The sequence below is a fragment of the Aulonocara stuartgranti genome (genome assembly GCF_965226115.1).
Source record: "Aulonocara stuartgranti genome assembly, chromosome: 19".
In the NCBI taxonomy this organism is placed as follows: domain Eukaryota; kingdom Metazoa; phylum Chordata; class Actinopteri; order Cichliformes; family Cichlidae; genus Aulonocara; species Aulonocara stuartgranti.
This window is the reverse complement of record NC_138955.1, coordinates 19,518,886-19,534,528: the sequence shown is the minus strand read 5'-3', so window position 1 is coordinate 19,534,528 and position 15,643 is coordinate 19,518,886. Positions and strand designations below refer to the sequence as shown.

Here is a 15,643-nt window from a genome sequence, read left to right as displayed (position 1 = left end):
TGAATATCGCTCCTTTCGCAACGAGGGCGTCTGTTTAAACGGGGCACTGGGACTTTAAATGGCTCCTTGAACCCTCGGGCACCCAGTTAATAAACACCCACGTCAGCACTGTGCTCCAGTCGGTCTAACCGGGTTTCGGTCTTTAGGGCTGAGCAGGAAGTGCCTGACTGTGGACCCTGGACGAGCAAAGAAAAGAGCGGAGGGGGGGAAAGGCAAACGGGAATTAAACATGGATATGGGGGCGAGCAGGCTGTACAGGGCGCCGGGTGAATCGAGCCACCAGTGAGTATCGATGGATTTTGTCAGGGGGGGTAAGAAGGCGTGGGGCGTAAGCGGGTCCTGCCGACACCTCGCGCCTGCGAAGCAGTCGCTCGCTTTGGGCAGCAGTCAAATCCTCCCCGCTGCTCGCCGGACCTCCGGAGAGAAGTGGGGGTGGTCTTGAGGATGAAAACGGGCGTGTTAGTGCGTCGTTGCCCTAGACTGTTACACAATGCGAATAGATGTGTTTTTCCAGCTCGCAGCGCGCTCACTTGCCGGAGGTTTGTGTCTGTTTTTCTATTGTGTGCTGGCTGAAGCCTGAAGTGGGCGTCGCTCCAGGACAGACAGACTGGGCTGCCCGCTTTCCTCTCGCAGGACTGCAGCACTGTCGTGTTGCTTTGTAGGTCGAAGGATGTCTGATTTTACGCGGAAGAGCTCGGTGGGGACGGTAGTCTTGATTTCGCGTGCCGTGAAAGGCACCGTGGAGTCCTGCGGGCGGGCGTTGCACCGTGGGTTGTCGGGCGCTGCGGAGGTTGTCACACAGCCGCGCTGATGGCTCATTAAACACGAAAGCGTGCAATCCCGAGCCTGCACGAGCACGGATTGAACAGGTTACCGTGAAATGAGAACTGTTCTGAAAATCAGGGTGCTGGACATTTTTTTTCTCTTTGCGTGTCCGGCTGCAGTGTTTTATTTTCTCTTCCTACAAGTCTGACGCGTTTACTCCATCGGGGGTTTCCGGAGCGCGTGAGACCTCAGAAATGATTAAAGGTTTTGTCACCCGATGCTCTCTGACTGACTTGAGTCGGGTGTAACCCATTAGGAGAAGATTTTGCCTGAAGGATCCTTCAACAAATCAAAATGCAGAAAAAAGTCAGGTGGGCGGGCCCTCTGCTGAGCCCGTGTAAAGACAAAGATGCAATAATTGACAGCTGCAAGCATGTGGTGATGCTGCTGTGTTTGTTATGCTCAGATCAGTGTGCCATGATTACCATTGTAGGCTGTTACCAGACCATTAAAATCCAGGAGCCCGTGTTTCCTTTATTTATCTGTTAATTTGGCATTGGGAGAAGTTCAGTAATAAATGTCCACCGGGTCTGCGGGACCTCTGTCATTTCTTATTTTCTTGATAAAGAAGTGAGTGTGTCCTGCATACAGAGCTAGTGAGCAAGCTGTCATGTTGTCTCCTGCAGGCAGCCTCAGAGGTGGTTCAACACGGCCGACATCACAGTGTCTCACCAAAGCAACATGCTGAAGCAGCTCAACCAGCAGCGTCGCCAGGAGCTTTTCTGTGACTGCAGTGTGTTGGTGGAGGGCCAGCTCTTCAGGGCTCACCGCAATGTTTTGTACGCCAGCAGCGGCTACTTCCGCATGCTGCTGTCCCAGGGGCCCGATGACTCTGTCAACGCCACCTTCGACGTCTTCAGCCCCGAGACCTTCACCGTCATCCTGGATTTCATCTACTCCGGCCAGCTGGACCTCTCCAGTCACAATGTGATTGAAGTTATGTCTGCAGCCAGCTACCTGCAGATGAACAATGTCATCAGCTACTGCAAGAACTTCATCAAGTCCTCCTTGGACATCAGTGTGAAAGATGAAGACAGCGATCGCTGCCTCAGCTTGTCTGAGACCTGTAGCTTTACCAGCGGAGCAGGAGAAGACTCCACAGAGCAGCATCAGGGCCCCTGCTCTGTTAGCCCTCCACCTGCGCTCTGGACTCGGGACAACTCCAGATCACAGTCTAGCTTTATGGGAAAGGACTCGGACCAGGATCCTTCGGCCTCAGCCCTGAAGACTGACCCTAACAGCCCTGTTAACGAGCTCAGTGCAGATGCAGAAGACCTCCAGGACCCTCAGGACCCTTTGTACACCTTGCCTGGATCAGAGCGTCGGCGTGGAAAAGGGAGCACAAAGAGGCGAGCGTCCAACAGCGCTCGGTCCAACCAGCACGAAGACTTGGACATCCAGGAGGCACGGACACGAAAGGCTGAAAAGGCAGAGGAGCTTTACGCTACTCTACCACCGATTGTGGGTGTTATTGGACACTTTAATAAAGGTGTGTGCTGCCAGAAGATGATGATGACTGGAATACTTGGACAGAGATGATAGGAAAAAGTCAAATGTCACAATTTCTCTGTTCCTCTTTGCAGATTCGAATCCTACCATGCGCTTCAAATGCCCCTTTTGCACACACACAGTGAAGAGGAAAGCAGACCTGAAGCGTCACCTGCGCTGTCACACCGGGGAGAGGCCGTATCCATGCCAGGCCTGCAATAAGCGCTTTACTCGCCTGGAGCATCTACGCAGCCATTTTGAGACAGTAGGTGTTTTCACAGCAGATGGTAAATTTACACTTTCTTCTGTGTCTGTGTCGGCTTACAGCTCCAGGAAAACAAGCTGCTAAACAAATTTACTCTAATATTGAATAAATCTTTATCCGATCTTTTCTTTTTCTTTTTAATCTCCCAGATTCATCAAGCCAGGAAGCTGGTGTGCAGGAAGTGTAAGTGTCAAGTGACCGAGGAGACCGGGCATGTGGTGTGTGAGGGCACGAGACGCTACCGCATGTGCACGGCGTGCATCCAGGAAGTGGGCTGTGACGACGTCCCCATGAACAGCCTGGAGGGGCACAACGAGGAGCCGGCACTGTTACTGGGCGTGGACGGGGAGGAGGAGGGGGACACAAAGAGGAGCTGGATGGTGACTGACGACGATGACCTGGCAGAAGACTCGGGCGCCGACCTCATCATCCAGCAAGTGGACGTCAGCGACGAAGAGCTGCAGTGAAACTGGACCAAAGTGTGCGTGTGTTTGTGTGTGTGCAGATGCGTAACCATATTTGAAGTGTTTGTGTTTTAAAGTGCCCCTGGTATGCTTATTTTCAATTTAGGGGTTTACTACAATAAGTTTACATTCATTAGTATTCAAAAATCATTTTTCTCATATTGTACTGTGCATAGTGTTACTGCTGCTCCTCTTTTCACCATCGGCCTGAAATGATCTGTTCTAGGAAAGCGAGGTATCCAGCCAGAGTTACAAGTACCCCAGAGAGTACTTTAGCAAGAGCAGTTAATTAAATTACAATTTCATTAAAGAATTGATTGAACTTAAAGAATTTTTGGCAGATAATTAATTGAAAGTAATGGTTAAAAAGAAGAATTGGGCGAAAATAGTCATGCATAAATGATTCAAACATATAAGAAATGATCAAAAATGAAATATCCTGCTAAAAGCACAGCTAAAATCTTTAGCTAAGAGAATATGCAGTTCAAATGGTTCAATAGTGGATGAATATAACAGTTATATAACAGTTACAATTAAAACACAACAGAAAAATAAAACCTGTTTTCTAGGCTGTATTATAACACAACTAAAGATGGTTAGCCGTGCAGCATTTTTGTGATTTCTACTGTCATTAGTTTTTTTTTTAATTAAAAATGGAATAAAAGAAATTCACCAGGTCTTCAGTTCATCAGCCGGAGGGCACAAAAGCTTGTTTTCATTCTTCCAGCCTCGCAGAATACTTGGTTTGCTGACATGTTTTACATTTCGTTTGTAGAAAAGAGAAAAATGGCAGACTTTTAGGCAGTTGGTGCAACTGGATGTAGCTGAGGCATTCTTTGTTTAGCTGCTAAACTGGCATTTTACATGGTGACATAGAGAAGTAACGGAAGAACAGCCAGTTTCACAGGCAGTTTCACTTCAGTGTTTTGTGTGGGTGGGTGAAACTTTACTTTTAATAAAGGTGTGAAGAATAGGGAAAAACCCCAAAAGCTTAACAGGGGCACTTTAAAGCCATGCAGGAGAGTTTATGCATAAAATGTGGGATTCACTCATGTAAAAACATACGTTTATGATATGTTGTGTATTAGTTTAGTCTTTTCTTATCAGTTTGTTGAGCTTTGTCAGAAAAAAAATGAAGGTTTTCTGTTAAGCTTCATAAAGATATGCAGTATCTGAAGCATGCATATTATGTGTTTCCTTTGCTTCAATCATAATATGATATTATAATCTTTTCAATAAGCTTTTTTTTCTCTCGTGCATGAAAAGCTTTGGTCCTTTTGGCTGCTTTCTGCCAGCCTTTCAGCAAAAAGGTGAAGAACAGAATGATCACCTGTATCCTGTAGGGACAGTCTTTTTAAATGTTTTGTTATGATATGCAGTATGATACAAACGCATAATTTATTTGTTTGTTTGTTTGTTTTTTACTTTTGGACACATTAAAGATATTTTTATAAATTTGTTTCTGGGTCTTTAACTTTAATCACGAACAACCGAACGACTTCTCATTCAAAGGAGGCTCTGTTTTTTATTATTCTTATAGGAGTATTAAATGGTGTAAAGTAAGATAGAAGTAAAGTCATAGAAAAATAAATACGATAAAGGACAACGATTGTGGGAAAACTGGTAACAGTGAAAAAGTGCAATAAACTAAACCTGAAAAAATTATAAAATTTTGTACATAGTTTTGTCATCTTGGAACAAATACATCAGTATATACAAAAACTTTACAACTCTGAATGCAAATTGCATGTTACCAATAAAATCAATTCTGGAGTCATTACGGCATCTGTGATGGAAAAGTTTAAATAATAAACGACAAAATATTACAACAATGTTGAATATAACCTATTTAAACAGGGGAAAATTGGATCAAGATGAAAAATTCAGTCATCTTCCAGTTAATTATCTCACTTTCTTGTACCTCGATGTAAACTTTCTATAGTTTGCTTTCATAATGGTGTGTTTTGTAGACGCTGACAATGATTTTCTTACATCTTCAAGAATGTTCTTGGTTCGATGTTGTGGGGAGGTTTTTCTTAACCATGGAAATAATTCTGTGATCATTCACTTTAGTTGTCTGCTGAATTTCTTGCTATTCCTCTGATACACCTACTTTTGTTCTTTAAACCTTATTCTGAAAGTTCCTGTCGTGGAATTTTTTAGTAATAAAGTCTGCAACACGGTCAGCTGTGGTCAGGCTATTTTAATTACTGCATGCAGGGAGAGCCAACACACATCAAACATCACAGTTCACAGTCATGCGAGCTCTGCCCTTAAGATGTTGCAGGTCTCTTTTATACCCACACACAGCTCTCGGTATCTTTTCCGTTACAACAGGTTTTTTGTCCCATGGGCTGTTGCTGGGCAGAGAGCAGTTTCCCATGAAGATCCCGGCACTGGTCTTCTTGGGAGTTTCGTCCTTGTACGCCCTTACAGTTAGCAGATAACACAGTGAAACATTGTTTCACAAGGTCATATTGACACATAATGTGAAAACTAGAATTTTCCCCATTACATTACAGATAAAAGCTACCAAACACAAGTTCAACACTTCGACAATAAATCAACTCTATATGTTTTATCTGGTTAAACTGCCTTGCCATTTACCACTGAAGCTCTGAAAATGAAGGACCACGAACACATAGTCTTTCATCCATAGTTTGCCACTGTAATAGTGTACAGATGCAAAATTACAAATATTGTGGACCTAATTATATTTTAAAAGGAAAGGAAACATATCTGGCCACAAGGAAAACCAAAAGTGAGCTAAATTAAAAATTAAAAGATAATAATTAATAATCTGGTTTTGCTTGAAGTTTCTTCCTGCTAACATTGAGTTTTCTCGTTCCACTGTCCACAAGTGCTTGCTCACAGTGGGTCGTTTGATTTTGAGTGTATTGTAGAGGATACAAAGCGCCTGGAGGAAACTATTATTGTGATTTGGCGCGTCATAAATCATAAACAATTCTTTCAGTTCCACCCTTTCGCCCATAGATGGCGTCCACGCGGTGCTTTCGTGAGCCTGTGAGGACTCCGCGCCTGGAAGGGACGTCGTGACGTCAAACCGGAGGCTGGACCATCATGGCGACTGTCATGAAGCTCGTCCACAGGAACGCTTTAACGTCGCTTATGGGGCAGCACTGCCTGTCGTTCAGCTCCGCGGCGGCGCACAGAGCAGTGAGTTTGAATTGTGTGTGATATGACGCGCTGCTTAGATGCACGGCCGTGTTTGTCCGCTAGCTGTTAGCGTCCCCTGCTGTTATGCTAATTGTCGTTACATGTTCGAGGCCCCTAACCCTAGCTGATGGTAATTTAACACCACTTGTTTCTTCTGTTCGTGTTTTAGGCTGGAGTAAGAGCGGCCCAGGCTTTTCCAGGGAAGGTGAAAATAGTGGAGGTGGGACCAAGAGACGGCCTTCAGAATGAGAAGGTAGCGTGTGTTTACGATGGCGCAGGCGCATAGTTCGTGCTTTGCGTCACCAGGTGATAACAGAGTTACCCGAGTTAGTTATGTCGATCCTTACATAACCAACTCTTTGCACTTTCAGACTCTTGTACCAACAGAGGCCAAAATTAAATTAATTAACATGCTGTCAGAGTCGGGGCTGTCCGTCATTGAGGCTACCAGCTTCGTCTCCCCAAAGTGGGTTCCACAGGTGAGTATGCACACGCACACACAGTGCTGGCACATCCGGCTAAGGGCAATACACAAACTGCATGACTTCTTTCTGTCACTGCTGACCGGTTTCTGTCATCCAAATGTTAGATGGCAGACCAGGTGGAGGTGATGAAGGGTATCAGCAGGAAGCCCGGGGTGACTTATCAAGTCCTCACCCCCAATCTCCAGGGTTTCCAGGCTGCTGTGAGTGTCAAGCATCCAATCTCATCAACCGTCACTACATAAACATCCTCCATCGCCATCTTCACACACAATCGTTGGTGCTTCAGTTTAATTCCTCACAAGAAATGCTCTTATTTACTTCAGGTCAAGGCAGGAGCCCCAGAAGTAGCCATATTTGGTGCTGCGTCTGAGCTCTTCAGCAAGAAGAACATAAACTGCTCAGTAGATGAGAGTTTACAGCGCTTTGACGAGGTTATGAAAGCGGCTAAAGAGGCCGGTGTGCCAGTTAGAGGGTAAGAATAGTGGCCTCCCCTCAACTGTCAGCAGATCTTTAAATCACTTCAATTGCCCTCTAATTCTTGCTTATGTGCTTCTTGTCATCACAGTTATGTCTCCTGTGTCGTCGGATGCCCGTATGAAGGCAAGGTGGCACCTGAAAAAGTGGCACATGTGAGTTATGGCTTGTTTTAAAAAAAAAAAAAAAAAAGCAAAACTATTTTGCATTAATTGATGTTGCCGCTCAATCTGTCCTCTGCCTCACAGGTAGCTAAGCGGCTATACTCCATGGGCTGCTACGAGATTTCTCTGGGTGACACCATCGGAGTGGGAACTCCAGGCAGCATGACTAAAATGTTGGAGGCAGTGATTAAAGAGGTGCCCGTCAGTGCGTTGGCGGTGCACTGTCATGACACCTATGGCCAGGCTCTGGCTAACATCCTTGTAGCTTTACAGGTCAGGCTGGTTTGAGACTATTTTGTTTACACACACATATTTTAGGGCTGCCACAAACGATTATTTTGATAGTCGACTTGTCAGATCATGCATCCATTGGACCTGAAATGTACAGCTTATTGCTCCAGCATGTATCTGCTCTTACATAACTATCATTAGCTTACAGCTTAAAGTGTTTAAGGTATGTGCTCCCTAAAAATAAAGATATGATGACAGTTTATTAAAGATTAGATTAGGTAAAACTTTATTAAAAAATTGTTCTTGAATTCAACCATTTCTAAGACACGTGGGTGAAAATCACCTGACGTTAGTGTTCTAGGGTTAATCTTTGAGTAATGCAGAAGGATAATTGGGTGTCCTTTTAGCTGATCTGTTGTTTGCAGGATTGTACTCAAATATTTGATTTCTTTAGGCGGGGTTTGTATCATCAGGCTTGAGTTTGCCTCACTGTTGCCAGCTTGGGCGCTACTTTTTAACCTTCTTTAAAAAAATACAGAGGAAAAACATTATTTGTGGTTCTGCTTTTCGGAGCAGGAGAGTGAGGAACACCTCTCTGTACACCGAGTGAGCTGCAGCAAGGCTGACGCTTTTATTGTTTGTAAAGGGGGGAAAAGGAAGAGTTGTTCTGTTGCTTCCAATTTTCTTTGTGTGATTATATAGAGGAAGTCACATGACAGCCATTAACTTCCAGCTGGTGGTGCCATGTTGTTTGTGTGTATTTTTTCTTAATCACCCCATTTTGCTGTTGATTACCACTCAGTCTCTTTAAAAGAGAACCTGGTATTTTTGAATAGCTGCAGCTGGTCACTGTTGTCTGTTTTCCTGATTTCTATGCTTTGTGTTTGTTTGTTTTTCAGATGGGAATCAGTGTGGTGGATTCATCAGTAGCTGGACTGGGAGGCTGTCCCTATGCCCAGGGGGCTTCTGGGAATGTTTCAACTGAAGATGTAGTTTATATGCTGCACGGACTTGGAATTCAGACGGTAGGAGGACTTCAGACTTTGTCTGCGTCGATGCTGCTCGATCTGCTACCTGGCTGCTTGAAGATAATTACGACTTCCGTGCTTAAGTGCTCTAATATGACCTCTTAAATTTTGTCTGTACCCCAGGGAGTCGACCTCTCTAAGCTGATGGATGCTGGAGCTTTCATCTGTCGAACCCTCAACAGGAAAACCAGCTCCAAGGTGGCACAGGCAGCCTGCAAACTGTAGAGGAACGACAAACCAGAGGCTCTCTCTCTCTCAGACTGAACACTAAAGCGTGATTATGTAACCTGGAGCTGTCTGTGTTTTTTGTTGGTTTTTTTTTTGGGGGGGGGGGTTGATTTATCTTCTATGGAAGATCGGGATCAGTAGGTTATGCCAGTCAAATCGGAGTAAAATATCTAATTGGATATTAATATGACAGCATTGCTGGAACGGTGCCTTATGTAAAGTAAGTGTAATCACATCATGACCTGTGTGCCTGTGTTTTAATAGTGTGCTTGCATTAGTTTCCAGGCACTGGCGAAGCCGACATGATCGCCAGACTTTGTTTATAACAATAAATTATCCAGTAAGCATCTTGTGGGCATGGATGACATCACCGTTTGAGTTTCCATCATTCTCCATCCTCGACTCAGGCATTGAGCTGGCTGGTGAAAAACTGTATTGACACAGGTTATTTTTATTTTAAATGTATTTATTTTCAAATCTAAAATGCAAATGTTTCTGTAGACTTTGTTTTAAAAATAAAGATTGATAAATTGTCTTGAATCTTAAGGATCACCTGTGTCTTATCTGGTATGATTCGTGGCCTGAAAGGTAGCTATACCTATACTCACATTTATTTTGTGCTTTTTAACCGTACCTCACACCCACAGCCAATTTAGAGTCATCGGTTAACATGACATGTACGTCTCTGGGCACCAGAGAACATGCAAACTTCTCCAGAAAGGCCCCAGCTGGGTTTCAAACTAGTACCTTGTAACGATGAGTTTGCAATGCAAGTCAATGGAGGTGAGAGTGCATCTTCACCATTTCTATAGTAATTTTCCAGCTTGCGTAAATGACTCAGGATAAAAACGGTTCCTGCTACACCTTTTAAAACCGGCTTTGTGAGCCTGACAGGCAGATTGAGATTCCAGAAATGTCCGCTAAAGATCTTAGACAAGCAAAGCCCGTAGGAATGAGTCGGTGACCAAAATCTAAGTTATGTAGTTATCTAAATTCTAACTTGTTTACAAATGTGAAAGTTGTCAAACGTATGTTGATTTTTCAAATCAACGTATGTTTTTGAAACAACTTGAACATAATATAATGACAAGCAGACGTCCCACCTGATCACAGATCGGCCTAAAAAAAAAAAATTAATCAAGGGGATTAAAGGCAGCTCTTAATAGCAACAAAGTAGAGGATGAAGCTAGGGCTGTTTTTAGACATTTTAGGCATTTGAACTGGCATGGAGTGACGCTCTGATAAAAGAACAAACAGAAACATATTCCAAACATTTAACATCTTTACAATTATAAAAATGAAATAATAACAAGGACAGGAAATACAATTCCTCAGAGCTTCCACAGTCGCCAATGAATGACTCACAAAAATACTTGAATACAGTTCCGTGAGCCGTGTGTGTGTCCACAGTCTTCCAGCACTGAATTAAACAGCAGCATTCCTTTCACCTTTAAAATCAACAGTGGTCTTGGATCAGACGGCGTTGTGTACAAGTACGTCAAAACACAGCGTGTCTACAGCATAAACTGAGACCAAGCAACATGTCTACCAAGGATTCAGAAGGAACAATGCAACAACAATAAATGCATTTTTTGTTACCATAGTTGATCCTAAATGCAATAGAAAACTCATTTTTTAAGCCAGTTTGCACAATTTCTACTATTCCTCAAACATACGTATCACCAAACGAGCCTCCACACTCTGCTGCACAACACTTTACTATAAAACTGGGAAAGGAAATCCATGATTTAAGTTCAAATTAAAACAAAGGGATCACAGAAGCAAAACGGGAAGTAGGGTGCTCAGACATGTGGATACTGGCAGGGAGGATTCATTACCACCACCAACCCCTCACCGCGCAGTGAACCTTTATTAAAAAATTCAAACCGCATATCACTAAAAGACCAATTTTGCTTCAAGCCAAAACAAAAGTTCATGTGCTCCTTAAGTGTTGCATGTGGACACAAGGGTCCACAGGATGAATCCAGTACTGATGACTCAACTTCCAGGCTCTGACAGAATGTAGTTTGGCTCATTGTTCTGAGTCTCTCATTTTTTTAGTTCTGTCTTTGGATTGCAGCCCAAACTCTGCAGAGCTTTTGCTCTTTGGCCTGGTTTCAGCTCTGATCATGAGATAGATAGGTTAGGAGCAGAGGCTCGTATCTTCTCCTCAAGTCTGATTGCAGATGGTCTGTATGGAGGAGACTTGTATGAAGATTTGAGGAATGAAGGCTTTTCCTTTAGATCATGCTTCGACCCAACACGGTTGGAGTTGTTAAAGGGGTCCTCAAAGTCGTCATGTTGGATGTCCATGGCGCGGTTGCGTCTTTTAACCTTTTTTGCACACTGTACAATGCGCTTGTAGATGAGATAAAAGATCTCACAGATATTCAGGACGATGCAGAGGGCTGAAGCTCCGACCATGAAGTATGTAAAGACTTTTTTTTCAGTGGGGTGACCAATGTAGCAGTCCACAATGTTCGGGCAAGGCGACACTTCACACTTGACCAGCCTTGGCAGGTAGAAGCTGTTGTATATTCGGTGGAGGATATAGAGGAAAGCGATTTCAATGCCCGTCTTAGCAAAGAGGCTGATCAGGTAAGTCCACCATAAGCCGCCATGTTTCTTGCCCGTGTTGTTGTACAGCTTGGTGTTCTCACCATGCTTGGCCTTGTACTTGCGCTCACGGTCATCACGATACGCCACATGCATGACCACCATTAATGATGGACAGGTGACAAAGATGAGCTGCAAGGCCCATAGGCGGATGTGGGAGATGGGGAAGAAGTGATCATAGCAGACGTTGGCACAGCCGGGCTGCTTGGTGTTGCAGTCAAAGTCCTTCTGCTCGTCACCCCACACTCGTTCTGCTGCCACCACATACACCAACACCCTGAACACAAACACCACTGACAGCCAAAGACGCCCAAATGCCGTGGAGTATTTGTTCACCCCACTGAGGAGGGCTTGAAAGGTTTTCCAGTCCATGGTCTAGTCTGGCAGTTAAGTATCTTGGTAGCAGTTTCTCTTCAGACCTGGATGTGGTAAAATGAAGAATGGTTGAGCATATATTCACTATCACCTGAATTATCTGCTTTGAGACTCTGAACGTTAGTGTTTGTGAGCTCTTACATACGAGGCTTTCTTTAAAAATAAAAACATTTTCTTACTTAAAAGGAAAAAAATGGCACTGGATCTTGTAAAGCTGATTTTTTATTTAAAAACAGCTCCCACTTCTAATCTATCAGTGCTACCAGAAACACCCACAAACGCAATTATGAGGCGGCTTCGTGCCAGCTTGATCAAAAAGGAAATAGCTGAGCCAACACTAACACACCCAACCTTATACACATAAAATGTACTTTTTGGAACTTTATAGTTAAACAGTTAAACATTAAAAGGAGATATATAAGCACCAGTCCTATCATGTTAATTTGTTTATGAGTAGACGCGGGTTCTTGGAATCTTTACAGGTCGTTAAAAAAGCCTTTTACGCACGGGCTGTCTTGGGTTTTGTTTAGTTTTTTGACTTTTTGGACACCGCGGTACGTACATGGCTCTTCTCATTCACCAGAGATAAATTACAGTTACGTAAATTGCTCCACGAAAGTCCGCGAATCGATCACTCAGCCTGCGATCATTTCCAGCTTGCGCAAACGCGAAGTACATTTACGAAGTTTAAATGTCAAAATCAAGAGGAGGAAGAAAAAGGTTTTCACTAACCCAAGAAGGTTAATCCATAATTGTTCCAAACCGATGCAAGCACGTGTTTATTCCCCGATGATCTGTCGTTTCTTTTAGTTCGTTTGACTCCTTTAGTGCACAGACTTGGCTCTGCTCGCCAGGTAAGGGAGCGCAGTGCTGAGAAATGTCTTTGTGGGTGTGGTTAATACGAAAGACTAGAACTTACCCCCAGATTTTCCTCATCTCCCTCTCTCCATGTGCCTCTTGTTCGCCAAGACAGTATAAAAACTATCACAGCAACGAACTGCGTTGTTTCCGGGTAATTCTGGTAGGATTTGAAAATACGGGAGCAATCACCACACTTGGTTCAAATGTACTGGTGGCAATCTGGGGACCACCAGGAATCATTCTGAGGGTCTGAAGATCAGACTTATCATCACTTCACAATGAATAAGAGTTTTCTTCCCCATACATGTACCTTCTGAGGTGTACCAATATTAATCTGACTGATTAAATCTCATCGAACAGCGTTAACGGGCATTAAACCCCTTCAATATATTACTTATTTATTTTTCAAAGGGTTAAAAGGCAAAGCACTTAGCTTCATTTTTTATGTTTGAGGATTCCAAGAACAGGGTTTGCTGCCTTGCCTCAACTTGTTTCTGAGTGCTTAACAGAGTAGACTAAAAGGAGGACACACCCTAAGGTGAATACATTTTTTGTTGTTATGTGTGACTCTTCCTCTTCATGTTGAAACTTTCCCTACACTACTTTTTTTCTTCTTCTTTTAACGAGGTTAAAGCAAAAGATTAGACTTTTGTTAGCGGGGAGATCAGTTTATATATTTGTTTGATTTGTGTTCTTTTCTTTGTAAATGAATCAGTTTTCTTCTTTCAAGGCTGAATATTGTGTTTCCTTTATGCTTTTTGAAACGTCTACTCGTCTCAGATAACAACTCACAAACTCCCAGAACGCTCAAGCTCCTCTTCATTGTAAGATCATAAGCTGCAGCTTTTGTCTCCTCTTTATCATCTGTAGGTTAAAAACTATTGTATTATTTTGCAGATGAAGATCCTGTCTGGAACATCCAATGTCTGTTTGTTTGAAATTCCAGGGCCTTGCTACAACTTGCCAGCTCTTGTGCTGAAAGCATTTCTATTCAGTCTTTGAATACAAATAATATAATGCAATAACATAAGTCAGGTTTGTTTGTACTGTTTAGTATCACAAACACAATGCCCTAATGGGTTTGATACAGGCTCATAATAGCCATGTCTCCCCACCAAACACAAAAGTTAAAATAAGTCCAGGAAAAGTTCGCAGAAATCACAGAAGTTCCTGTTCAGGTGTCACATGCACGGTGCAAAACCAAACCTGATCATCAAGTTAAGTTACTGTTACTCTTTGCACCTTGTAAACCGCTTAAAAGACAAAGATATAATAAGAACTGTGAACCAGAACCAGGTGAAAATGTGCACAACCACAATTAATTCAACTGTATATCTTTAAATGCTTTAGAAAGAACTTCCTTTACATATTCCAGTCTTGCATTCAAACAACAAACACCTTTGTGTCATTTTGTAAATGTAAAAGCAACACTAGATGCAGATTGTTGGAGTGGTGCTCTCTTTAAATGACATGGCTGAACTTGAAGCTTCAGCTGTAGCTGAGCTTTTCAGGAAATCCTCTGAGGGCAGGGCAGCACAACATCAGCAATTCACAACTTAGATCAGTTCAGTGGACAGAAATTACATTCAATTCGGGGAGGGGTTAAAAAAAAGAGTCTTCTAGACTTTAAATGAAGAACTAGTCAAGGCAGATGAGGCACGCCTGGAAAAATGCAGTCTGTGACTCAACCGTGGCAAGTCTTTACGTGAGAGGCCAAAACGACAGGATAAACACTTCTCTGGTTGTGATGAAAGTAAGGAAACAGAACAGAGGAAGTTGGTGCAAGATGAGAAGATACACCAGGGAAGGTCTGATGATGAGGCTCATTAAAGAAAAGACCCACACAAACAGACCACATAGAACAAGCACAGAACAGAGCTGAACATAAAGCTGCTCTAAATTTCAGTGCCAGTTTATATTACACAATACTTTATGTGACGAAGGTTAATAAAGTTATTATTGGGTTATTGTCATCACCAGAAAATATCAACTATCAAAGGTCCACGTTCGTCTTGTGCCTTTTCCCTTGTGGAAGGATCCTCTAAAAAATCTTGGACTAATTTATGTTAATAAGCCAAATCATGACTGGTCACACTGCTTCAGGAAAACCTGCATTGTTCCATGACAGGAAAACATTATGGCCTTAACTACAGTTATTCTCATTTCTAATGCATCTAATTGTGCTGGACCTGGTGGGAAACAACCACCTATTCCAAAGTTTCTCCTACCAAAAGCCCCAAACTCAACAACAGCGAGTTAAATATATAAGACAATGTAAACTTGCAAATATTCTCATTTGTGGCAGACGGTACCAGTGAGTTTTGGGGGCATTAGTCAAATAATCTCAACTACTTAAGATTCTCTCAATCAATATTTAATTCATCTCTAGATGGGCCCAACAAGGACCTCTGGCAGCCTGGAGAATATTTCTGAAAGTTCAGGTAATTTTAAGGATCGCTTGACCTAAGTCATGTACACACATACCAAAACAAAATTTTCTGCTTAGTGCACATCTGTCATATTTCTGATGGCATTCCACAGTGAAGGTGAAAGTGGCTTTCCTGAATGTTATTACGATAATCTACAGACCTCAGGGGTAATTTTTGAAAAGAGTGTCTACTAAAATATACTTTAACACTTCCAGTTGAACATTCACGTCTACATGTCTCAATGAGAGCAAAAAACTCTCCTTAGATCTACTTCATCTCTCTTACAGTGTAAATACTGAAGCTGTCCATTCAGAATAGCAAATTCCTGTGCTGGGTGGATCCACACGTCAGCAGGGATGAAACAAACCGAGGAGTGGGAGGTTCCTGCTCTGCCCGTTTTAAAGTACCAATCAACTGTAAAAAGTTATGAGGGCGCTGCTCATGGCAACAAAGCAATTTGTGCAGCCAATGAGAGAGGGCCTTATGAAACACACGGATGAAGGAAGAAAACAAGAGAAGAAAGTCTGACGCCT

The 15,643-nt window shown here is 42.9% G+C and overlaps 3 protein-coding genes across 5 annotated transcripts; 2 read left to right on the top strand and 1 right to left on the bottom strand.

Moving 5' to 3' along the window:
- The first annotated feature begins 29 nt into the window (after window positions 1–29).
- Window positions 30–4,497, top strand: zbtb8a (zinc finger and BTB domain containing 8A). Of its 3 annotated transcripts, none has more exons than XM_082515624.1 (4): window positions 30–282; window positions 1,452–2,314; window positions 2,409–2,578; window positions 2,728–4,497. In XM_082515624.1, exons 1-4 carry the CDS (start codon window positions 230–232, stop codon window positions 3,043–3,045), a joined length of 1,404 nt encoding a protein of 467 aa, XP_082371750.1. In that variant the 5' UTR covers window positions 30–229; the 3' UTR covers window positions 3,046–4,497. The 3 variants fall into 3 exon arrangements, with proteins under 3 accessions (XP_082371750.1, XP_082371749.1, XP_082371751.1); XM_082515623.1 differs by lacking the exon at window positions 30–282 and adding an exon at window positions 300–539; XM_082515625.1 differs by lacking the exon at window positions 30–282 and adding an exon at window positions 546–1,136.
- A 1,547-nt stretch (window positions 4,498–6,044) lies between these two features.
- hmgcl (3-hydroxy-3-methylglutaryl-CoA lyase) lies at window positions 6,045–9,369 on the top strand. The gene is made up of 9 exons (XM_082515634.1): window positions 6,045–6,219; window positions 6,389–6,472; window positions 6,591–6,698; window positions 6,809–6,904; window positions 7,028–7,176; window positions 7,270–7,333; window positions 7,427–7,615; window positions 8,473–8,598; window positions 8,725–9,369. The coding sequence occupies exons 1-9, from the start codon at window positions 6,124–6,126 to the stop codon at window positions 8,824–8,826; spliced, it is 1,014 nt and encodes a 337-aa protein (XP_082371760.1). The 5' UTR covers window positions 6,045–6,123; the 3' UTR covers window positions 8,827–9,369.
- Window positions 9,370–10,098: 729 nt separating this feature from the next.
- On the bottom strand, window positions 10,099–12,713 carry gjb3 (gap junction protein beta 3). The gene is made up of 2 exons (XM_082515636.1): window positions 12,553–12,713; window positions 10,099–11,864 (listed from the first exon to the last, which is right to left on the bottom strand). Exon 2 carries the CDS (start codon window positions 11,815–11,817, stop codon window positions 10,957–10,959), a length of 861 nt encoding a protein of 286 aa, XP_082371762.1. The 5' UTR covers window positions 11,818–11,864; window positions 12,553–12,713; the 3' UTR covers window positions 10,099–10,956.
- Between the last annotated feature and the right edge of the window lie 2,930 nt (window positions 12,714–15,643).